The 24996-nt window shown below is 42.8% G+C and overlaps 2 protein-coding genes across 2 annotated transcripts in view; both read right to left on the bottom strand.

Moving 5' to 3' along the window:
- Nucleotides 1–4223: 4223 nt before the first annotated feature.
- Nucleotides 4224–11780, bottom strand: LOC142584201 (4 kDa defensin-like). The gene is made up of 4 exons (XM_075694364.1): nt 11711–11780; nt 9034–9127; nt 5721–5780; nt 4224–4578 (listed from the first exon to the last, which is right to left on the bottom strand). The coding sequence occupies exons 2-4, from the start codon at nt 9074–9076 to the stop codon at nt 4457–4459; spliced, it is 225 nt and encodes a 74-aa protein (XP_075550479.1). The 5' UTR covers nt 9077–9127; nt 11711–11780; the 3' UTR covers nt 4224–4456.
- A 10857-nt stretch (nt 11781–22637) lies between these two features.
- LOC142584210 (uncharacterized) overlaps nt 22638–24996 on the bottom strand; it is a 48394-nt gene continuing 46035 nt past the window's right edge. Inside the window, exon 3 of the mRNA XM_075694372.1 lies at nt 22638–24852. Coding sequence (XP_075550487.1) covers nt 24685–24852 — 168 coding nt within the window. The 3' untranslated portion in view covers nt 22638–24684. The remainder of the gene's footprint in view (nt 24853–24996) is intronic.

Below are 24996 nucleotides of genomic sequence, written 5' to 3'. Positions count from 1 at the left end.
GCGCCGGCGTCTCACCGCGCTGGCTTGCACGCGGGAAGTACATAATGATGTTCGATTGCGCTTACTCAGGCATGCGTCCGTGGCCTAACGTTCAGACGATCGAACTGCTATGCTATTGGTTTAATTCACGTATACTTGTGAGGCAGCATAGCCAATTGCTCGAGTGACGAACCTTATCCATTGCTGCGTTATTGGTCGAAAACCTTGGTATAAGAATACTCGGTTTCCCGTTATCTCCGTTTTGACAAAGGGAAAATTTTCACTGACTTGCGGGTCAGTCATTAAGTAACCACAATCGCTTATAGACCTTTCAGCGTACTTACCAGCAACAAGACCGAAGACAAGACCGAAGACGAGGGCGAGAACTAGGACTTTCATTTTTGCTGTGGGGCTGAAGACTTCGGTAAATTGGTATCGTCACTGCAAAGTTAAATACAAAAAGTATAATGTTTGATATGTTTGATCTATGCTTTTGCCGGGATTCCTTTTGCCCGAATATTAAAAAGAAAGAATGGACCCGTAAAAACCCTGGTTTCGGGCTCTTGCAATTCTTCCATGAACAGATGAAGCGCCATTTTGTCATCTGCGGCCTCATAAGGCAGGTAGAATCTTTTTCTACTACCTTTAAAGTGAGCAAAGAGCGGTTCCACTTATTTGTTATGCATAGGATAAGAAAGAGAGAAGTGGAAGCTATCTTTTGCGAATCGATCTGCGAAGACCAACAAAAACTGAAAACACATGTGTGCTCAATTTACATGCTGCGGCGCTAGCTTCGAAAAGGCAAAGCCGGTTTGCTCTAAGTCGCCTCACGTTGTCGTACATGCCGTGAGGAAATAATTGCGGCGAATTCTCCAGTTCAGAGTCCATGTATCAAATTCCAGGAAGCGCTTATTCGGGACACACCTGTGCTTAATGAACCAATGCTTAACGCATTGGTTCATCAGATTTGAATGCTCGTACACTGCAGCGCAATCTCGGGTCCTCAAATGTGATGGAGAATATACGCCAGTATTCGCTTCAGGCGCGCAATCTGATAAGATAACGCTCTTTCGCTATTGAATCCGTGACAACATACTGGATATTAGAAACACATGCAGGCGCGTCTTGAGCTAACCGATAACTTTGGAACAGTGTTTAGACGAAAAAAAAAAGCTTACCCTCCGCCCCCCCCCCAAAAAAAAATATTGTTCAGTGGCTTTGAGTTTTAGCCCAAAGACAGTGCCCGTGGTAAAAAGTGCCCCCAAGACTGCACATCGGCGCCGACATACCAAAAATTCTAGAGCTAAACACTTTCCGACTAATGGTATTTGTCAAATCAGCATTTCGTGGTTCAACGTAGCCCTGTAGTCCAGGGGTCAGTTCAACCACGGGTACTGTGTCGGAGCTCATATTTCACGTGACTGTACGTATGTCAGCATTAATGGTCCCAAAATCAGAGTATTTTCTTGTTCAGGTTTTAACACTAGACAACCAAAATACATGCACCAAAACCCTCATCCTAATGCTTCAGTACTTTTCGTTCTCACGTACGTGTCCGCGCTGATCCATATGTTATAAAGTACTCGAAATGTATAAAATACTTTCCCCCAGTCTGCTGTTATTTTTCCTGATGATGCCAAGAAACCAAGCTGATGTCACCAACGCTCAGAAATCTAGTTGGAAGCGCGCACGATGTTCTCGCACACCTTGTGTGATGTACCGCAGTGCTGAGGTGCTTCTTGTATAATGCAGGAGAATCGGTTATAAAGGCAGAAGTGCAAGGTTGGGCACATGTGCTTAAGCTCATGAAGTTTCTTTGCGCCAAGATAAGCTGTTCCAACTTGCACAGTTGCTTTATAAGAAGCCTACAGCACCATTATTATGCCGGCTGCTTTTAACCGCACACAGATCACCATTAGACCAATACAAGCACTGGTAACATCATTTTATCATTCGGTGTTCAGACTGGCAACCTCTGGATGTGGAGTAAGTTTAGAAATTGTATGCGTAATTAACAAAGCTACGTTAGTTAAATTTTCCGTAATTGACCTTAGATGGCTAAATAAAATGAGCAGTTTGAGCTCGTCCTCGAGATTACTTAGCGAAGCGAAAAAATTCTGATTAAACAGGCTTCTGTAAGAGTAGAGAGTTTTAGAATAGGGGCCCCAATAGTTTGGGGCCCAAAGAGCTTTGTGGGTGTTAGCGTTAGGGCACGTAGGAGTGAAGAGCTTTAGAATAGGGTTTTACGTTTGCGGATAGCGTCTTGCGCTGACAGCGCCATTATGGCGTCAAAGGAAAGCTATTAGAAATAATTAAATAAAATATACCATTTTGTGACAGGAATAATAATTTTGACTTGCGTGTATTCGCGTTTATGTACAATTTAGAGGTTATTCTGCAAGCAGCAAACAATTAGTTACGCTTACTTTTGAGCAAACCAACTTTACTAGCCTTCACCAGCCAATCTTAGCCGTGTTAGGCTATACGAGCCATAAAATCCACAATCGAATTCAAGATCAGCGGCGTCTAATGAGTCAATCTTCATAAGACACGCTAGTTGAGAGAAAGCGATAACCACAGTCACTTCTCCTAGCTTGCGAACTTCACGCGTTACCACGAATCGAAACCAGTTTTGTGTTAGGTTAGAGCCGTCGCTTCGATGGGTGCCGCCATGTTTGCCGACGCAAAGCTTTTGGGGCCGCTATTTGGGCTCCCGCTAAATCGGTGAAATAGCGTTCCCAACGCAAAACCCAAACGCAGTTTGCGTCTTGCGCATGCGCAGTGGCTTCGACGCTATTCCTTTGGGGCCCCAAAACGTTTGGGGCCCCTATTCTAAAACTCTCTAGTAATGCGACCAAAAATGTTCCAATTAAACGCAGTTGGAAAGCGTATCTGACGCCGAAAAAGAGCATCTGTAAAGGGACGGAAAGAACAGCGCTTCAAGAGGGGACACAAAGGAGGAACCACACACACACTGCGTTAACAACTTGAAGCTCTGTTCTTTCTGTAATAATGAACGAACTAACCCGTCACTAAGTCCATGCAAACCTGTAAAGTCAGCGTGAAAGCACTTAGCCTTTAGTGGTGCTGTCATCAATAGTACGGCGCCGTGAGCATGTTGCTTGTCGCCAGTCCGCTTTCCATATTTATTCACGCAGTTTTTACAGTGAAGCTGTATACCTCTACCGTCCAAAGAAATTTTCGTGCCGTTGTTGTAAGCAAAAAAAACCCCTTATTGGGCCAATCCCGGAGATAGTGCAATGCCGGGCTGGCCCACGGTGGAGGTGAAGCGGCCGTTAAGCACTCCCCACACGTGGGCTTATTCCGAAGATAGTGCAATGTCGCGCCGGTACGAGGCGGAGGTGCCCACATACACAGCTTCGCTGGTCATCCTTCTTCACAGAGTGGAAGGGCACTGAATCTTCTTCCCTTCCCTCGGTGAGTTATGTTCCCATCTGTTCCCACCCATCTGTTCCCATCGCGTTCCGCTGCCAGCATGACGCCGAAACGAGAGATGCAAGCGATTAAACGACTCGGCCGTGGCTTCCAACGTTTCCGCAAGTCATACGCTCGGGTTCTTATAGACATCACGTCAACTTGCAGGACTGTGTTTTTTAAAAAATCGCTTTTGGGAACAGTGTTACGCCATGTCTAGAGAGTTGAGATAGGCATCAATCGAAAGCTGAGTCTCCGGACTACATACGCTGCAGCGGCTATAACGATATAGGTTGTAGCCTTATCACAACTATCGTTTTTGTCTCGAAAGTTGAGTGCAAATTTTCGTAGTTTCCATAGGCTGCCATTGCTGAATCTTTAACCGCTCTGGGAACAAAATTATTGTTTGCCACAGCATGATCGCTGGATTTGGCTCGTGTGCATTTTCTTCCAGAACTTGTCTGTCACCTGCCTTTTTCCATAATCGACCTGCAGCTTTTGTTATTCGCGAAGAACCCGCTCGTTCCATTGAAAACGCGCTAGCTCCGTGCCGGGGCCGTTTGGAGCGCTAGTTAATACGTGTCCAGAAAAGCTTCATATGATCGCCGTCTTGAAGTTCGGTTGAAGCATCATCTCAACCGGCCAGTAATATCTGTAACCGACAGGCTTAATCTACTACCTATTTAAGAGGAGCCTTCCGCGAGCCAGATTATATAGTTACTCATTCAACAGTTCTTTTCGCTCTCTCTCTGTATGTACTCCGATTATCGTGGCGTTGCGGATCCAAACTCGGTATCGACTGCAACAACTTTCCAATAACAACGTAAGCAATCGCTACGCATGATCTTTTATTGCGAGTAGAGGGAGTACACTGCCGTGTATAGGAATATTTCGACTAGCAAAGCAAGTGGCACATCGTGGACTGGCCGGCGAAGGCACATAGCCAAATGTTATCACGCATTAACCCTAGTGGAAGCGCGCGCAGGGATTGCTTTGTTATCCCGATGGGCTGTTCTCCGTTTAGGAATCGAGGGCGTGTTTTCTATTTGCGGTAGCAAGTGCAGGTCTGCTTGATGATCCCGGAACAATAGCCACCACGGCGACCGATGCTCCGGCAGTGGCGATGGCAGGCGCCCTGGTTAAGCGGACAGCCGAAACCTCGGCCTAGAATGAGAAGGAATAGAAACGCCTTTTGTTTAAATCACGTTACTTTCACTGAAGTAGCCAACATATCACTGTGTGGGAAAATTAAGAACTAGTAAGAACGACGTACGTTTACATGATAACAAAGGCAATTAGTGCGCATAACTGTACGTTTGCGAGCACGAGATTTTTCTGTAAATCTGTATGGATAAAATTACCGGTGGCATAGATGTGTTGCGCTGTGACTTCTAGAGCTCTCAAACTTTCCTCCGGGAACATTTCCATGTAAAGCACTCTCGTGTGGATGAGACATGTGATATTACTTCTCCATAAGTATTTAACTTTTCTACATATGTGTAGACGTTCAATACTACGGGAAAAAAGAAGGCTGGTGAAAAGGTCCTCGTCAATTCGCTCAATAAATTATAATTTAGACTGTAAGACAACGGGCTGACTTACGTCGCGCTGTATGTACAGCGTCTTAGTGAATGTGCTCCTCAAAGCTTCGCTACAATAAAATTCATATTGTGTGCCAGTAATTAAAACAAGTGTCACAGTAAAAGCGTCCTATTAAGCAACAAAAAAATAAAGCTAGATCGCAGTTTTTAAGATAGCGTGTGCGTTTTAAAGTGAAGGCTTCTTTGTAGTGCCTAGGGATTATTACTTTTTGCTAGTGCATTTAAACGTGATAGTCTTCGGTCCCTGGAGTTCATATGTCATCAGTGAATATATTTGCACCACGCATTAAAGACTGGATCTTCGCTGGCGTTAAGTCTCCCTATAGGTAGCGGCTGCTGAATAGCCCGTTTAGCCGCTGCCATCGTTGGGCAGTCTGACTTTCCGCAGGCATTACGCTTATTTAGCGGTTAATGATCCAGTCGTCATAAGAATGTATGCTCAATATTTGCGTATCGTTCGTGCCTTTCAGTCAATGTGTACGATTTACGACGCATTGTAAGAGGCGTCCAAAATGGCAGGAGTTCCTTTCGCGCGACTTGTCAGACACTGTTACATAATCTACTAATTTATTTTTTACTCGAGTCATGAGAATGTGTATACTTCGGAATCGTGCGCTCATAGCTTTTGCTCATTAAAAAATAAATATTGCTGTGTTCTAAAGAATAAACAAAGAATATAGCTATTCAGGCACAAAGTGCACTTACGGACTCGAACGTGGGCCACTTCACTTTCGTCACCTTGAGCAACCGTGGTGCTGATCAGTCCTGCGCAGGCATGGGGATGTTTCAAGTATTTCGATGACTTTTCTGCATTGTCGTTTTCTAAAAACTGGCCGTTGCAGCTCTCGATTAAACTTGAATTACTGATGTTGGTTGCAGCCCTTGTGCTACGCTTAATAAGTATACATATTCCGTGTAGCGCTTCCTCAAGAAGCTTAAAACATGAATATGATTGATCTTTAATTGTACGCATTACGCTGATGAAGGCTAGTTAACTACCACAGTAATATGATATGTAGTTGGAAGGGTGATTCCTGCAGAAGAAGCTTCAGGCAGGATCACGGTACATATTACAATTAGCGGAGTTTCACTGCCAAAAACGAAATTGCAGCTGCATTCATAGAAAACGCAACGTTAAAGAGACAAGAGGACGTATCATCATTTAGGAGCTTCGAATTGTCGAGCCGAATTGATGCTCCGTTTTAATTGTTAATTAACGTAGTTCACAAGTAGCTCACAAGTAGCTTCAACCTGACTCAGTGCGTCGAGTCCCCAACCAGAGTTACTGCTCTGTCATCCAACACCCTCGATCTCCTTTTCACAAATGAAACTGATCTGGTGTCTCCACCTGTCTGTGTTCCCGGTATCAGCGACCACGCTGTCGTTTTAACCAGCGTTTCTTATCCACACCAAAATAGAGCTCGACTTACTCCAAAACTTATATACTTTTATGATCAGGGAAACTACCAGGCAATGAACAGTGAATTAACTGATTTTCTTCCAGCTTTTTCACAGGTTTGCTCAGAAAAAGATGTTAACATTGCTTGGAGCGTACTGAAAGATAAAATAGTTGCACTAATTTCGGAGCACATACCATCAAAATTACTAACTGCCAAACGTCGGAAAGATAAACCATGGATCACCCCCGAAATCCGTCAACTCCTTAGAAAAACACGCCGTCTTTTTCAGAACCTCAGAAAAAGCAAGATGCCAGTTACTTCTGAAAAGTTATTTTCTGTCCAGCAAGTTTGTAAATCTAAAATTAGTGAAGCGAAGCGTCATTTCTTCAGTACATTAGACGCAAAGATTCGAAACAATCACAATATTATATGGAAGCTTGCCAAAAAAACCAGGAAAGAGAAAATTGGTATACAATGTATCACGTCTGACAATGGCACGATAACAAATGATGAATTGAAAGCCACTGCTTTCAACGATTATTTCAGGTCCGCCTTTTCCCTTAATTCACCGATGAGCAATATCCCTTTACCGTCCTGCGCCTCAGTTCTTCAGGAAATGCCCGATATCACTTTATCAATTCATGGTATTTTTCAAATCCTTACCAGCCTAGACACAAATAAAGCGACAGGTCCTGATGGCATACCCAATCGCGTGCTGAAAGAATGCGCTAGTTCTCTTAGCAATCTTCTTCATACAATATATATGACGTCATTATCCGAAGGAATCGTGCCGGACGAATGGAAGTTTGCTCATGTGGTTCCTGTTCATAAGAAAGGACCAAAAAATAATTTAGAACAATATCGCCCAATTTCCCTCCTATGCGGCGCTTCGAAAATTATGGAACACATCGTATACAGCAACCTAATAAGGCATTTGAATTCGCAAAACTTTTTTTACACAGAACAACATGGCTTTCGCGCCGGATTTTCTTGTGACACACAGTTAACGGAATTTTCTTTTGACATAACGACTGCATTAGATCAAGGTACTAGCGTTGACTGTTTGTTTTTAGATTTCAAAAAAGCATTCGATCGGGTACGGCATGATTGTATAATTCACAAGCTTCAGCACTTAAAAATTCCCGCTGACCTAATGAACTGGTTAATTAACTACTTCGTAAACCGCAGACAGATAACAGTGGTAAATGGATGTTGCTCATCAGCTGTTCCGGTCACGTCAGGAGTACCGCAGGGGTCTGTTCTGGGGCCGTTATTATTTCTTATTTTTATTAACGATATAGCGAAGAACATCCAGTCGAACCTACGATTGTACGCAGATGACTGCGTTGTTTATCGAGCGGTAAACAATCCAAATGACAGCAAAATCCTTCAAGATGACCTTAATAAAATTTCTAACTGGTGTACCACTTGGTGCATGGCCCTAAATGAATCAAAATGCAACTACGTGTGCTTTTCTAGAAAAAAAACTGACGTTTCCCATTCTTACAGGCTAAATAATTCGACCATTTCGAACGTAACAGGGGCCAAGTACCTCGGCGTTCACTTCTCAAGCGATCTTACTTGGCATGATCACATTGCAGAGATTGCCGCGAAAGGGAATAACACACTAATGTTCTTGGCTCGAAATTTTCATCCCTGTCCTCTGGCAACCAAAAAGTTATTATACACGACATACGTAAGGCCTATTCTTGAATACGCGTGCACGATATGGGACCCTTATCAGGACAACCTTAAGTACATCTTAGAGCGCGTGCAAAACCGAGCGGCACGCTTTATCACTGGGAGCTATCGCAGATGTAGTAGCGTCACACAAATGAAAACACGCCTAGCGCTTACGACGTTAGCCGAACGCCGGCGCTGCTTGCGTCTCAATTTTTTTCATAAGATATTTTACAACAATACTGGCATTAATAAATCAAAATACATGCTTAACCCGCATTACACATCCCATCGCCGTGAACACCCATTAAAAGTAAGGCCAATGAAGTCAAGAACGAACTTGTTAAAGTATTCTTTTTTTCCAAAAACCATCAATGAATGGAATGCTCTGCCTCAGGATACCGTTTCTAAAACATCAAATTCAGCCTTTTTCGAAGAACTGCTTGACATGTGATCATTTCGCGTGTTTCGATGTTTTTTCTTTTTTTTTCCGCGTTTCCTTGCCTACTATATGTATTTCTGAGTGTAGATGTGTTCATATGTTCATGTATGCCCATGTATGTGTGTATGTATGTACATATAGTCCATTTCTTTTTTTTTTTCTCCTTTATGTTTTGGCATAGTTATGCTGCCTGCACTGCATTATTCGTCACCGTGTTATGTAACCATATTTACAACTGTTTAACATGTGTATTACTTCCCCCCCACTGTAATGCTCTCCGAGCGAATGTGGGACTGTATAATAAAAAATAAATAAACGTAAACTGATGAGATAGCAAGTAGAGTAACCGACCTTATCCACTTCAGCTTTGTTCGTTGAAAGCTATGGCAAGAATACAAAGTTACCCTTCATCTCTCTCTTCACACCTGAAAAGCTTCACTTATGTGCGGGTTATCAACTAGCCACAAGTGCTTCGCAGACTTTTCAATGTACTTACCCGCAACAAGAACCAAGACGAGGGCGACAGCTAGGACCTTCATTTTCGCTGTGGAGCCGAATTACTTCGGTGAATCGGTCACGTCACTGCAAAACTAAGTACAAAATGGCATGTTTGATATGCTTTTGTCTTGGTGCATTTTGTACGAATAACTAAGAATAACAAGAGTGGCTTCCGGATCTTGCAATTCCTCTGGGAACAACTAAAGCACCATTCTATCTTCTGTGGCCTTACAAGGCAGGCACCATCATTTTCTACTACCGTTAAAGTGAAGAAGCAGTTGTCCGACTTATTGGTTATACATAGGGAAAGAAAGAGACAAGTGGAAGCTCCCGTTTACGAAACGAATCTATCCGCGACAGCCAACAAAAATTGGAAGCCCATGCGTGCTCAACTTACGTGGTGCAACACTAGTTTTGAAATGGCAGACCCAGCTTGCACCAACGCCTCATGTTGTGTCACGACACATGTGGGAATGCTTTCGGCAAATTCTCGTGTTCAGAGTCGATGTGTTAAGACACAGGAAACGTTTAATAGGTGCATACGTTCACTTCAGGAACGTGTACCGTTATAGATCCACACATGGGCATTCCCACTCTATTACACATATGAATATTTGAACCTGAAACACTTCACGATTTGGCGCATACGTAGTATCTTTTTGTGACATAGCAACGTGCATCACTTCCTACAAGAATGAAAAATTCGCATGAGGGTCGCAGCGTACAATATGCTTTAGCTGCATGCAGTTAGAAACTCTTGATTTTATTTTCTATGTGAGGGCCTTAGGGCACTCTTTCAACAAAAGAGGTTCCCTTAGAACCATCTGCTTAATGATTGTATGTGACGCAGTGACGAATACGCCTAACTGCATGTCCAGAGTACCTGACGTCTGCCTTCTCGTTATCTTTCCCCGCATTCTCTTTCAATTTTATTTATTTATTTATTTATTTATTTATTTATTTATTTATTTATTTATTTATTTATATATAGAAGTGCTGCAGACCATATCGCTCATGCAGAAGGGGCAATACAAAGCATGATGTATAAACTCCAGGTCTTAAACTGCCATAAGCGAGAGAAATCAACGCGACAAAAAATAGTGATGCCGGTGAAACTACATGTGAAGGAAACTAAATGGCAATGTACGAATTAAAAACATTAAGCACAAATATAGCAAGCGCTAAAAAAAGGAAATGGTTGACATTTTCTAAGAAGTGCCATCCAAGTGTCCAATGAATAAGATGCATTCCGGTGACCTATTATTCCGATCACTAATTGTTTGCGCAAGGAATGTGAATTTAAATACATTTGTTCTGACAAAGTAAACAGACAGCGAGAGCGGATGTATGCGTCAAATGCGTCGGGAGGTAACTAGCGGTAAGTAAGGTGTAGAGTCGAGCTTGGGCATACAATTTATCAGTAAAAATAGAAATTTTGAAAGAGACATTTTGCACTGGGATGGCAAGGTTGCCAGCCTGGCTCGCTCCTCGTTAGCGTCTTTTCATTTCCTTTTTGTATCACGAGCTTCCACTACATTTTTTGGTTCTCCTTCCTAGAAGTGTATCAAAAAGTGGCGACCATATCTATTCCTTTATGAACAACGAAATGACATTAGGTCAGTTCAGAAGTTCGAAATTGTGAAATTTTTGTGAGATTTGAGACCACAGTTCGTGTGTATCTACTGGGCTTCGCGTGTTCACGAAAAGGTTTGCCACTGCAGTGAAATAACTAATACTTTTAAATCGGAGAAATAAATTCGTCTTTGACTTAATGTAATGTTCAGGAATGGGTTCATTTCGCGTGTAATTGGAAAGTTTAGAAAATGTTCAAGCGCTCCAAAGTGCCATTTGATCGCCAAAGTCAAATACTGGAGCCCCTGCCTCTTTGTCAAGATCTACCAAATGCTTTCTTAAAACAGACCTCACCATGTTTACTTAATAATGAAAATTTTGCTTCTAGGGTAGCCTAAGTATTGTTAAATTGCCAGACCATGAAGTACGTTAGGCTAACCCAGATCACTGTCTATTTCATTCCTTACTGAATTGTGGTCCTTGCCAAAGATGGAGAACAATTCTGGAGAGGAGTGAATTATTTCACGAAGTCAGCCTCAGTGGTCAAGGAGACCTGGTTCAAAGGATAAAAGCAGCTGCTTAAAAGCGACGTTAGTCCATTCTCTAAATAATTCCTTGGGGCTTCTTGTTTGCTGGAACGCAGAAACCGTTGCAGCAGATATTTCGACGACACGAAAAGAGACAAAGCTACCGCAGGGTACACTGCGTTCTCGGTCTTGGTATCTTTTGGTGTCGTGTCATGAGCGGCGATTCTCTGCTCGATCTCTAAGCTGATCAGTTCCGAGCCGATTACAAGCTTACAGAATGCAACGTGTATGTACTAAATTCGCTTTGCTAGAAACACTGCACTTTTTCGGCCATAAAAGAAGAACTAACCAAAACATAGTTTGACCGAAGGTCGAGTGCGCATGACGTAATTGTGCGAAACGTAGTATATTCACTAACGGACTCTTTCTTATTTTTGCTAAATGTATTTATGGCTCATCGCGTACTACAATAGAAATTTTTCTGGTTTTGTTTTATACTATGTTTGCTATCGTGGTTGACCCAGGACAAAAACAAACGCGTCCAAATGAAAACCGACAAGGTACAAGATATCTCACCTTCTTCCCCGGCGCCGCAGGCTGAATCAGTGATTTCGTTGGCGTCGCGGAACGGTTTTTATATCCAACGCTAGACGGAAGTCAGGAGGAAAGAGGCGCTGGTTGGTGGCTGGATTTTCCCAGCAAGAGGTGCAAAGAACGTTTACGAGGTTGCACACTACTGAAGAAACTTGGCTCTGCAGGCTGTAGCAGAGCTGCAGCGTCAACAGGCTGGGACATCAACAATGCCCAAGCGCTGCTTTCACGAGGCCTCGGCAACAACCCCGCTCAGGCGGCGTAAACTTGAACTCTGCTGTAACTTGCAATAAATTCTGAGCACAAGCTTTTCTTTGAACTCACCGGTCGGTTTCTTATCGAAATGCTATATGCGAGACACGTAGACCGGCTGCTTAGGCAACCATGACATTATCTTGGATAAAGTCATTAGGCTTGAAGGAAAACATAATTTTAACGGCAGAATAAAGGGCAGCATCTATGCTAAATGGTTTTTTTTATTATACATATTTAAAATAAATTACATGCGGCAGGTAGCACAATTCTAATCTTTGAACTGTACTGCTTGAAGATTCGGATGTTACTTGCAGAATATATCAAAAGGAGTAAAATAGACGCAATATTTCCGTGACTTGGTTTTGAAGTTATTGCTTTACGGTACGAATCGCGATTTACGATTTGTAGCCGGAGAGCTTGCAAGGCGTATCCACTTGAGATGAAATCTGAGGATGACGCAAGGTTGAGCATATTTATTCCGAAATTGTGGGATGTGTGGTGAAGACGAAGACGAAGAAGGCGCTCTTGTGTCGGCTGTGCGCGTGATCAGCATGGAATGCCAGAATACACTGGCATTCCAGTTACATTTGGGCTTCCCTGTATAAAATGCCATTTTGTTAAGCAAATGCAACAAACAGTCCATTTTTATCGTATGTTTCACGGCACGTGTAACGAAACTGGTGCCATCCAGACGACTAATTAGAAAGTGGGTATGCCTGGCAAAAAACTAACAATTTGTAAATTGCAATTTGTGCCGTAGAGCAACCAGTCAAAACGTAATTACCGAACATTTGTTAATAAATCAATTATGCATTTAGATTTATTGTGCAAGTGATGCCCACCTTTTTGAGCAATCCAGTTCAAAGATTTCATGTGCAATATGCTACACGCAAAAAAAAACTATAATAAGCACAGCTTCGATACACATGTGTAACCATCAAGCATGGATTGCATTTGCGGCGAAATTGAGATTACTGCACATTTGGCCAGCTAAGTGTATTGCGCAAGCTCTTCGAGAACGAACCCTACCGAGCCCCTCGGAGTCGTTATCAACGTGTCATACCTTACTCCTGCAAATACAAGACTTAAAGCAGCGCAAGCACGTACAAAAAATCTGCTTTATTAAAGATACGTTTCATCACTTCCATGTCGCCAAAGTGCAAGGCTAAGATGCTGCATTTACAAAGTTCTTGTTCGCTCGTAAGGGCCGATGGTCGTTGTACGAGTGCTATCGCTATCACTCCCTATCCCGATTGGCTGGCGCCTTTCTTACGAACAAATCTCTTAGAACCACTTTGCAAAGCCATGCACACACCCTGCAGTCACTGAGCGCATGATTTCGAAGTATTTATTGCATAACACACACACACACGCACGCACGCGCGCGCGCGCACGCACGCACGCACGCACGCACGCACGCACACACACACACACACACACACACACACACACACACGCACGCACGCACGCACGCACACACACACACACACACACACACACACACACACACACACACACACACGCGCACACACACACACACACACACACACACACACACACACACACACACACACACACGCGCGCGCGCGCGCGCGCGCACGCAAAAAACATACCCGGGTTTGTACGCGCCAAAACCACGATCTTATTATGAGGCCCACCGTAATGGGCGAGTCCGGATTTATTTTGATGACTTATAGGGTTCTTTAACACGCACCAAAATTTACGTAGACGAGAATTTTTGGATCACTTCAGCAGTGCTGAAGTACTTGACGAGTTCGTGCGCCGCCAGACAATCTTGTAAACTGTTTATAAACCTATGGTTTGTGCAAGAGAACGTTTCAATATATGTAAAATCCTCTTATGATTTCTCATTAGAGTATTTCTGGTTGGAGAAAAAAAGAACGCTGAGCCGTATCGAGGCTACAAATATAATGAAACTGCACTATCAGCTGCAGTCGTACTGATAGTTTGTCACACTGTGTGCCGGCTATATACTGTCATTCGCTCTTGCTTTATTTATTGGAATGGCCGACAACGCAGCGTGTGATCACGGTGTTCGTGAAGAGACCACATCCTGCAGCAAGTTTTGTTTGACTCTTCTCGCTTACAATACAATACAACATATTTATTAACTCTCTCAAGGTTACATCAGCAACAAAGGAGAGAGGACGCAAGGCAAAAAGCTGCGTTGTTGCAGCTTCAGAGCCACCCTGCGCCCTCTGCTGGGGTGCATAGCCCAGCAGCTGATCACAACAGCAGTGGAAAAGCGCACTCACAAACACAAAAGAAATACAGCCACAAAAATATCTACATCTGACATATGCGTGAAGTTACGCCTCTACTATCACATGGAGTTTGTTAGACAAAAACTATTCCACATATTCTATGCACAGGAAACTCATTTACAACAAACTGAGATACAATGCAAGTAAAATGAAGGTACATGAAGCTATATGCATGTTCCAATCACGAACTATGTCCATTCAAACATGGGAATAAATTTGGCTAATTTATGCCGTGAAGTCTCTTCAAGTATGATGTTGTTCTTTTGCAGAATATTGAGATAATGTGATACATTATATGTCAGTGACTGCTTACCGTATGTTGTGCGGCAGAAAGGTACACTCCATGGCATTTTGTTCCGTGTATTGTAGGATAGAATCCAACGAGTCATGTTGAGACTTGATAAAAGGAACTCATTCTTAGTGGAAACAGCGTTTTTATACATAGAGATCAATTTGAATGGGAATAACTCTGATATTGTCATGATCTTAAACCTTGCAAAGTAGAGGCCCGTATGAGTACACCACGGTACATTAGCTATTAATCTAATTGCTCGTTTTTGAGCAAGTAGAATTTCCATTTGGTTCTGCTTGGTTGTTGTCCCCAAGACCATGAGACAATAAGTTATATGTGGCAATATAAATGCATTGTAAATTAATATTTTCACTTTAGGGCGAAGTATGTGCCTCTGGCGACATAGGATGCCATTGTTCCTGTTTATTTTAGCGCGGATATTCTCAATATGTTTATCCCAATTAAGAGACTTGGTCAAAGCAACACCAAGACATTTCACAACTGGCACAACCTCATTGTTTTTGTTTGCTAACCAAAGGTCGAGATTTGCACGCACCGTTCTTTTTTTAGCTCGGAATAATATTGCTTTCGTCTTGGTAATGTTTACTTTTAGGAAATTCTTAAAGGACCATTGACGCAGGAATTCTAAGAACTGATTGCCGAGTGCTAGTAGGTGAGTTTCTGTATTACTTGAGGCAAGCATTGTGAGGTCGTCTGCATACGCTAGTATGTGTACAGGAAGAGGAGCAGAAAATATATCATTAATATAGATATTAAATAATAGCTGCCCCAGAATGCTGCCTTGGGGTACACCAGAGAGGATAGGTTGTGAGTTTGATATAGCGTGATTAAGGGAGACCATTTGTTTACGATATTTCAAATATGATTGAATTAAAAATAAGCTCGTTCCTCTAATGCCATAGTAATTGAGTTTCTGTATTAGTAAATCATGATTAAGCAGGTCAAATGCTTTTGAAAAATCAACAAATATTCCGAGTACAAGGAGCTTTTCCTCAAACGCATTTATTATTATCTCTTATTGCTTAATTAGTGCCATTTCAGTGGACCTTTGTTTTCTGAAACCGAATTGACTGTCTGATTAAACTGAATGTTTAACTAGAAAACTATGAATTCTCACGTAAATAATCTTTTCCAGACCTTTGGATAATATCGGAAGTATTGAAATAGGCCTGTAATTAGCCATATCCGAGGTAGCACCACCTTTGTGAATGACAGCCACTTTTTCTACCTGCATTTCGCTTGGAAAGACGCCAGATGCTAAAGCTGAGTTATAGATATGCATTAGAATTTGGGCTAGTATGTCAACTACAAACTTTAAGGGTTTACTCTGAAGGCCATCTTTATCTTCAGCTCTGCTATTCTTTAGATTTCTAAACATTGTCATGATTTCGTCTTCATGTGTAGGATACATGAACAGGGATTCTGGAATACATGGCGTGTTATACACGTAACCCACAGTTGTGTCAGAGGGACAGCATAATGTTTTGGTTATATTAACAAAGAAATTATTAAATTCATTACACAGTTCCTCCCCACTTATTGCTATATTATCTTTCATTATTGTTGTAATAGTGGTTTTTGAGGTGCGATTTAGTAATTTGTTCAATTGGTCCCACTGGTTGGGAAAATTTCTTTTGGATCCCTCGGAAAATGCATTACTAAAATACCTTAACTTGGCAGTTCTTAATTCTCGATCTAGCTGGTTTCGGTATTTTTTATATTTCTCAAGCTTGGTAGGCTGGCGCGATTTTATGAATTGCGCAAACATTTTCTCTTTGGTCTTTATTTTGTGCAGCAGTTCTTGCGTAACCCACGGCTTCTTAGGATTGCGTTTGCGCGGACGGACTTGCGGAAAACATTTGTCATAGACAGTTTTTATTTTGAACAAAAATGCATTATACGCCTCATTGACGTCTTTTAATGATGGCACATCGTCCCAACTTGTTACATATAGCATCGAACGAAACGGTTAAGTGTGGTGATATCAATACGTCGAAAATGTGGAGAAGGTGCTGGGGAAACTCGATAAGGGCGTTCAGCTGGGACAAAGGAAAAAACAGGGAGATGGTCACTTAAGTCGGACAGTATAGTGCCACCTTTTTTTGTCTCGCATTTTTCTGCGTTTGTGATCACAATATCAACGGAGGAAGATGTGGAGCATGTGATGCGTGTAGGTACTTCGATAAGATTGGAAAAGCCATAGGCATCTAGTAAGCTTATGAATTCTCGTTGTGGTGCGGAATCACATCGCGTATCAGTATTCAAATCACCCGATAAATATAATACTTGCTGGTTTGCTGTTACATAAACAAGCAGGCTTTCGAGAACGTCTAGGCAGCCTCTCAAATTTCCATCAGGAGGGTGGTATAGAACGGTGAAAGGTTATTTCCACCTCCTACTGTCAGTATTTCAATATCTGGTGTAGAAACTGTTAATAGTTTGTTTTCTACTGCAGCTAGTGTGTTCAATATCTGTAACGACACTCCGCCACCTCGGCACCCAGGTCTATTAACATGTGCCGAGACGATCGCTCGCGGGTGCGCCAGCCCGCGGCGATCACAGACGGCTGTCGAAACAAACCATCTTGGAATGCCTGCCCCATAAGCCATGAAAACGGAGGGAGACGAAGGCAGTGCTACAATTATTAAGGATAACAAACCTGCAATAATGGCTGTGGCTTGAATTGGTGTTCGTTGTGCTAATTGTGCTAAAGCGATCGTGTGCTCTGAATGTCTGCGGTCATTGTGACCGGCTGTGATTGCGTGTCCATGCTCCCTCTCTCTCTCTCTCTCCCTCATTCTACCTTATATCTCTAGCAGTCACTCACCCATCTCCCCGTGTAGGTTAGAACATCCGATTTTCGATTTTGGTTAACCTCCCGGTCTTTCTTCTCGCCTTTGATCTACGTATCTCATGGCCCTATAAAAAATGAGAAGAAATGTACAACGAACTGCTACGACCGGAGTCCACATTGATAATGAGAAATGCACAAATGCAAAGCAGGCACACTTTCCCGGAGATCACTTTATCCGGAAGACATTTAGCGCCGATTCGCGACATTCCCCATATCCTTCTATGCATCCGCATTTCACTTCTACGAAACAGAAAACACGTAAAGTAAATGAGTGTCAAAGATACCACGAAATACGAAGGCGTATACGTAGAGGTTTGCCGCGATGGACGCACGCTGCAGTCTCCTTGCGGGCTGTTTTCCTTCTCGTGAAGTCGAGTGGGCTGTATCTTGCATCATTGTTTTGGCGCCGCTTCGTCTGCTTTCTACTCGTAACCTTTACGATGTGGGAATACTCATCGACTACGGTATTCATTTTTTTGTATTGCATTCTGCTTTAGTAGTGCTAATGTATGTAAGCCTTTTATACTTTTCTTAGAGGTCAGGGCTTCTCAACAGATAAGTAACACAGAGAAAGACGCCACTATGTAAGTGTCAACGGTATCTTTTACCTGCTATAAGGTTGAGCCAACCTTATAATTTTTTCCCTGTAGATGGCTGCTATGCAATCGGTTTGTAAGCCAACGTTCTGGGAACGGAGACATTGGACAAACAGCGCGTAATAATTAAGATGGGAACTTCCAAAGATTCTCTCGAAAGCCTTAATCAGCTAGAACGCAAGTGCCGTAAGAAGGACGACGATACTCTTTCCTTTTTTTTAATTGGTCAAGAAGTGTGGAAGCTAACGATGGAATAAAAAGATTATGCAGATTATGCAGATGTAGATCCATCGCGCGCACTGAAATTGAAGTCGAGTCATGCTTTCGTGAAGCAAATGCTATACACAACTAATACGATGCGTATTTGCCTTCATCCTAGGCAACGTGCTACCTCCTGAAACGTTTACGTTTACGCGCCACAACGGTCACAACATAATTCAATGCATTTTTATATTTATGCATTACATCGTTCACAAGCTATGTCGAAATGCAAGCACCTGGTATGGTGGTTTCACAGTGTGGGGGGGGGGGGGGGGGAGGCGTGTGAGTCATTACAAGTACTACTAGTATATATGACGGTTTCACAGTGTGAGTCATTACAAGTCATTTCAGTCTTTATTAGTCATTACTGCTCACTACTAAGCATGTTTGCTCATTTGTAATCAATTGTGGTCATTACAAGCCGTCTTTAGGCATGTTGGTCCTATGTAGTCATCAGTAGTCATTATTAGTCATTACTGGTCACCACTAAGCATTTTAATAATTTCTAATAAATTGTAGTTGTTACAATTCGTCGTTAGACATGTTGGTCGTATCATAGTCATTAGTAGTCATTACAAGTCATTTTAGTCATTATTAGTCATTACTGGTCATTACTAAGCATTTTTAGTCATTTGCAATGAATTGAGGTCATTGGAAGCCGTCGTTATACATAGTGTTCATTTCGTAGTCATCAGTAGTCATTACAAGTCATTAGTAGTCTTTTTAATCATTATTACTCTTTTATAGACATGTCTAGTCATTTCTAATTAATTGTTGTCATTACAAGTCGTCGTTTGACATATTGGTCATTTCGGAGATATTAGTAGTCATTACAAGTCATTAGTAGTCGTTCTTAGTCATTACGAGTCATTATTAAGCTCTACCAATCTCTATTTCTATCTCTATTCACTAACTGTCACTATCAATCGTTTTTCATTATTTAATCTGTCTTTAATCTGTCTTCATATGGCGTGATGGCACTTCGGCGGATACTCCGGCGGTCAGGTCTGCTGACACAAACTTCACCACGAGCTTAGAAAGGTTTTCGCCCTAAAAAAGACGCAGACGATCAAAAGCGATGCTGTTTCGCAGCACTGCGCGGAGGTATGCAATCAGTTTGAACATTAGGTGACACTAATAGGAACGTATATACGAATTTATTACCTGCAACGAGGCACGCAGAAATATTTTGCGTATTTAGATGGGCTATATGTATATATAGCCGATCTGGCCAAATATATGACAAAATCAAATGGACATACAGTGTTATACATGGCTTGCATATATAAAGTAGCACATTAACAAGTACTAAGTATTCAGGTATACAAAATTATGATAGAGTTCTCCCTAGCATGGTGTGCAATAAGATAGGCCTGTTCCGGCGTGAAACTTGTTTCCTTACTTGACTCAGCTGAATATTATGTCATCAGTGTTTGAGTCTCTGGCTGTTTGTAGGAGGTAGAGGGAAAAGCCTACGCTCAGCATTTATCAGCACGTTTGTCATCATCCCTCATCACACCTTTATGTCCCCGTTCCCCCTCCCCCCTGTGCAGAGTAGCAGGCTAGAGAGCTTTAGCTCAGGCCGACATCTCTGCCTTCTTTCAAATAAACTATCTCTCTTTGCGATCAAGAGCTGCGAAGAGCTATCAAGCATGCTATCAATAGCTTCGGAGATAGCTTAGCTGGAGCATTTTGTTTCTTATCACCTGAAGACTACGGTGAAAAATAATTAACCACTTCAGGACCACCAACCAACCAGTGCGGCCAGCGAATCATTTGGTCAGATTGAGATGTAGCGATAGACGAGCTTGGCTTGTTCAGGTGCACCAGTGCAATGAACTTGATTGGATTCCGTGAGTGCTTGTGTGACTTCGCGACAATAGCGCCAGTTAGTGAAATATTATTGCAAGCGATAATTTATATGAAAGCTTCAGTATTTACTCATTGACTTGCTTGCGAACGCTTACGACCTAGCCAAAAAAAAAAGCATTTATATCATCTGTAGCACCGCAACATGTTCGAGCTTATTAACCAGGTACGAACTAAGCAAAGAGTGAGCTCGTGACACATTTCTACTCACATGGACGATCCCTCAACTGTCAGTGCTGTAACTATAGGACACCGCCACACAAAGAGAAATCGCCGAATATTTAGACTCCGAGTGAGGTTTTTTTGTGATGTTTAGCGTGACTTGGTTCTTGGTTGCGCCGCTGGAGGCGGATGCTGTCGGAAGTGGCATCGGCTTGACGGCGAGCAGACTTCGAGCAGGTGGTTTATTATAGTACTCAAAACGTCTTTATTGTTCAGGGGATGAGCTAGAGGCCTATAAGGGGTTGGCGTAAAAATATCACGACGCTCAGCTTATCGCAACAGGTAGCCCGATCCGGCAACCCGGATGTGTGCACAAAGAGCGGGCGACACGGAGGGCCATTAAGCCACGTATGCAGGTCGTTTCGATCACCAGTGTTTGTTTTGGCTTGGAAGGGCATGACGAAGGGCGACATTAGAACGTTTTAGCTGAGCGTTACCGCTCTCCCGTTCCATTACCGCGCCTGCCAGGTGTCACCTGCGCGCTAATGGCTGGAATAGCTAGTGAAGCATGTGCTGTTGCAAGTTATTAGGCAACGACGGTGACACTGAGTTAAAACTTTCTAGTTGCGGTAGACAGCTGAGTACATGGCCATGTCTCTTAGGCGATTTAAAGCCATCCAATATACTTAACTTATAAGACGTAATCTTGATCAGGCCCCTTTAAATGTAAAGGAACAACTTTACGTTACCAATGTGCGTCCAATTCTTGAATACGGTTGTGAAGCATGGGACCCTCAAACCTTGTACCTTGTTGAAAACCTCGCGCGAATTCAAAACCGTGCTGCCAGGATTGTTTCTGGCAATTATGACTTTCGGAGCAGTGTCTCAGTATTTACAGAAAATATAGGCTGGAAATCACTTGCGCATCGTCGAATGACTGCAAAACTGAAGCCGTTTTTCCAGATATACTCTGGTGTCACCGGAATAGACAAAGATCTGTATATTTTGCCTCCCCACTTTGTCGCTCAGCGATGCGATCATGATTATAAAGTTATTGAATTGAGCTGTCGCACTGAAGTGTTCCGCAATTAATGTTTCCCGCACGCTTTAGCTCTATGGAATAGGCTCCCTAAAACCATTAATCAATGTAAAACCTGTTCCGAGTTTAAATCTTTCTTGTTAAATTTTTCATAGCTGCATACTACCCTGTTCCATTTTTTAACTTGTGTGTTGGTCTATGGCTTGCCTATTGGAATACCTTACCTTTTCCCTTAACTCTTTTCTCGGTTGCCTTTGCCTATGTTTTCCTGCTGATGTTAGTCTGACTCTTTTTTTTATCTGAGCTTTCTGTATATGTATATTTTCTCTCCGAAGTCGGTGCTTTCTGTACCAGTGTATCTCTGCAGTGCCCCCCTACTACAATGCCTTTGTGGCACTGCAGGTATAAGCATAAATAAAATAAATAAAAAAATACCTGACACGCCTACAGGCTGAGCGCCTTGACGCTAGTAAGGAAACGTTTGCTATGCCCTACCGTTTTTATACTCTTCCTGCCTTTGCCCTCCCGTCGTGGCGCTCTCCTTTGACGTGTTGGTCCAGCGATGTATAACCATGTGGACCTTGGGGCATGATCATAACAAGATATACCTTCAAACGTTGGCACTGTGGAGGAACATGCGCAAGCGCGGTGTTGCAGGGCTAGGAACTGCTAGCGGCTAAAAACCCCCCCTCTTTAGTAAAGAATCAAATCACATCTCAGGTAACTCGGTGAGTGCAGCCTGTCTTACAAAGATGGCCGATAAGCTAACTAGTGTAAAAAGTTCCTCTTGAACTTTCGCAAAGGGAGAAAGGCGTCTCGCGAGTACAGAAGTTTCTCTCACGTTAAGAACTTTCCTTTTCTGCAGAACGTTGTGATTAATTTTTGCGAAGCGTTGGTGAAGCGAATACATGCGACCTGTGTCATGCATTGCTTCTTTTACATTTTTATTGCTCAACGTTTACCGAAATAGGGAACAACGAAGTTTCACATCAGTGCAATTGCAGTGCAAATGGTGGTCGTGGTAACAGTGGCGGCAGTGGCGTTGCAACAGACGGATTTGCCCTGGCGTGCCTGGCAGGCAGTGCTTCTGCATGCCTGCATAACCTCGAAGTTGGCAACTCGAACCAAACAAAAATTCACATAATACTGCTGGCGTAGAACTATATTCCCGGTGACTGCAGCAGTGACAGCATTAGACAGCCTCTGAAGTGGAGGGCACCCGAAGGCTGTGGGTGTCTGTGATGCCCATTGAAGTTCTAACAAAATAAGAACAACAACAACAATGCAGTATTGCATACATTTGAGTGTCATGAGATTGTTGATTGGCGATGGTAAACAATGTGCCGAACCGTCTCAGTCGTCCTAACGGCCGCCAGAATTGTATTTCCACGTAGTTTTCTTCATCGAGCTTGATTAGAAGAAGAAAAAAATGTCGGCGCCCCTTCTCAAGATGATGCTGGCATTTCTCTCATTTTGCGGGCGTGCTGGTTACACGATGTGTTGGATTCACCGCCAACTTCTTTTTACAGCAATATCTAGCTGTGCGTCAAAATGCACTGTACTTGGTGTTTGCAGCGCTGCGAGCTTTTAAACTGAGCATAAAGTACAGCGTCACGATTTAAATCTATTTTCTGGTAACCACCAGACTAAAGCTCGAGTACTGTGCTTCAGGCCAATATTAACTCGCCAATTAGTGTTCTGACAGCCCAGAAACATTTTGAACTGGGCATTACGATGCGGTGAGCAGGCGTATGTCAGAACCAAGGTGAGACTCGTCAGTGACACAACGGAGAAAGCCAAGGCCGAATGTCTTGAACAAAGCAACAGGCTACGCCGACTTCGCACTTTGTAGGTGTGTGCAAATATAAATTTTTGAAGCGTAATCGGATACGAATCGAATAGTGCTAGTATCGAAGCGAATAACATTCCGGACGTTTCGAACAGCTTTCAAATAATTACATCCTTCTTAAATAATAAAATTATGTTCTCCTCGCCTGTGCCGACTACGCAACCATGAAAGCGTTATTTTTTTTTTCGCTGATGGGAAGTGTAGCGAAATAAAGCACCAATATTATATGAAAGCATTGTTGTGACGCTGCCTATTTTCAATTTATCCGAGAGAGAGAAGTAATAGCTTTTATTTATAAAATCAGTTTGAAATTATGCCTCGATGGGTGTGGTCCTCAGTTGAGGGTTCCCTTACCTTTCACGACACCGCGAGCTGTAACAAACACGCCCCGTGTCCCTTCAATAGTGCGAAACAAATTCATCCTCTGAATGCGATGGGGATGAAAACTTTCGATGAGAATACCGTATTTGCACGATTCTACCGCGTCACCGACTGTAACCTGCAGTTATATATTCCCAGATATTTAAAACAAAATAACTTGGTGCCGATTCTACCGTGCACGTAAAGTAACAAAACCTGAGTCCACGTGTGCCGTGATGAAATGATATTATAGAACATAGAAAGGCACACAAACACACACACAGCGGTATCTTAGCAACTCGTGGCTATCGCAGTCCGACGAAACTTCCTTTTCCTGGTCTGCCGACCACGGAAAGTCACCTTGAGTCTAATTTCTTGCACTAGAAATGTCACACTTCTGGAGGCTCGCACAACCATCGTCTGCAAGAAGGCATTCCACGCACCAATGACCCACCTTGCGATGTCTCCGAGCATCGCTTTTTATGGCAGTGTGGCTAGCTACCTTGCATGAAGCTTTTTTTTTTTTAGTAAGGATCGGTTTAATTTTTCAGGTTGAGTAGAATTAGTGGCGAATGTAACGCGCATGTTAATTTGAACGCGCATTTATTTAAAAAAAAAGTGCGCGTTAGAACCGTGCAAATACCACAATACTGCGGGTTCAGCTGGAGTAGTTTGGCTAGCTGAACGACGCAGAGTGCACTATTACGTAAGTTTACGTAATTTAGTATGCTCACTGTGGGCCGGGATGAAAGTTATCGCAATGTTTTCCCTGTTTCATTTTAGATTCTGCGTACTTGATGATGTGAACTATTCGAAAACTATTGGAAAGCACTATAATTCGTGCGTCACGACTATTTCACTCGAGAACCGAATTGAATAGCGCAATATAGATTCCTTATTAAAAAGTTTGGAATATTCATGTACCACTGCCACTATGTGTAACAGAGCTTCTACTTGTGTCTGGCGAAGGCGCTCCTCTGACTATAAAAACTGCGTGTCAGCCTTAAAATCGATATACAGCCGATAACCCGAGTAGTATCGATGATGACAGTGTTCGATCTGCGCTGGTGTCGCCTCGTAGATGTTAGCGTCTACATGATGAAGGCATCACACTGCCTAGATGTGAACAGCGATGCCACAAGCTTGCAAATTATGCGACTGTGGTGCTGTCCCGTTCCAGCCAGCCGTTTCTTCGAGGATGATAGTGGATGGCGGTGCATTCGACGGGCCCAAGCGACCAGACTTTCTTGCAGCAGCCTGACGGGAGGGACCAGCTTCTTCGTCCTGCGTTCAAAGGAGCAAGAAGACTCGCGAAGTCACCAAACTCTCTTCTTTTGTTTGCACGTATAACATTTTTTCTTCAGTTTATATAGATTCACCCTTTTAATGCGCTTCCGTCCCCGACGTGTTCCCGCTATAGTTGTGAAA

This window comes from Dermacentor variabilis, chromosome 1, assembly GCF_050947875.1.
Source record: "Dermacentor variabilis isolate Ectoservices chromosome 1, ASM5094787v1, whole genome shotgun sequence".
Lineage (NCBI taxonomy): Eukaryota > Metazoa > Arthropoda > Arachnida > Ixodida > Ixodidae > Dermacentor > Dermacentor variabilis.
The sequence above is the reverse complement of the archived record's forward strand: the minus strand, read 5'-3'. Positions and strand labels throughout refer to the sequence as shown.

Coding starts and splice junctions, on each gene's coding strand:
- LOC142584201 (XM_075694364.1), bottom strand. CDS start 9,076: ATGAAGGTCCTAGCTGTCGCCCTCGTCTTGGTTCTTGTTGCGG. Junction 5,781..9,033: donor CGTCTTGGTTCTTGTTGCGG/GTAAGTACATTG, acceptor ATGCCTGCGCAG/GACTGATCAGCACCACGGTT. Junction 4,579..5,720: donor AGTGGCCCACGTTCGAGTCC/GTAAGTGCACTT, acceptor TTCTCATTCTAG/GCCGAGGTTTCGGCTGTCCG.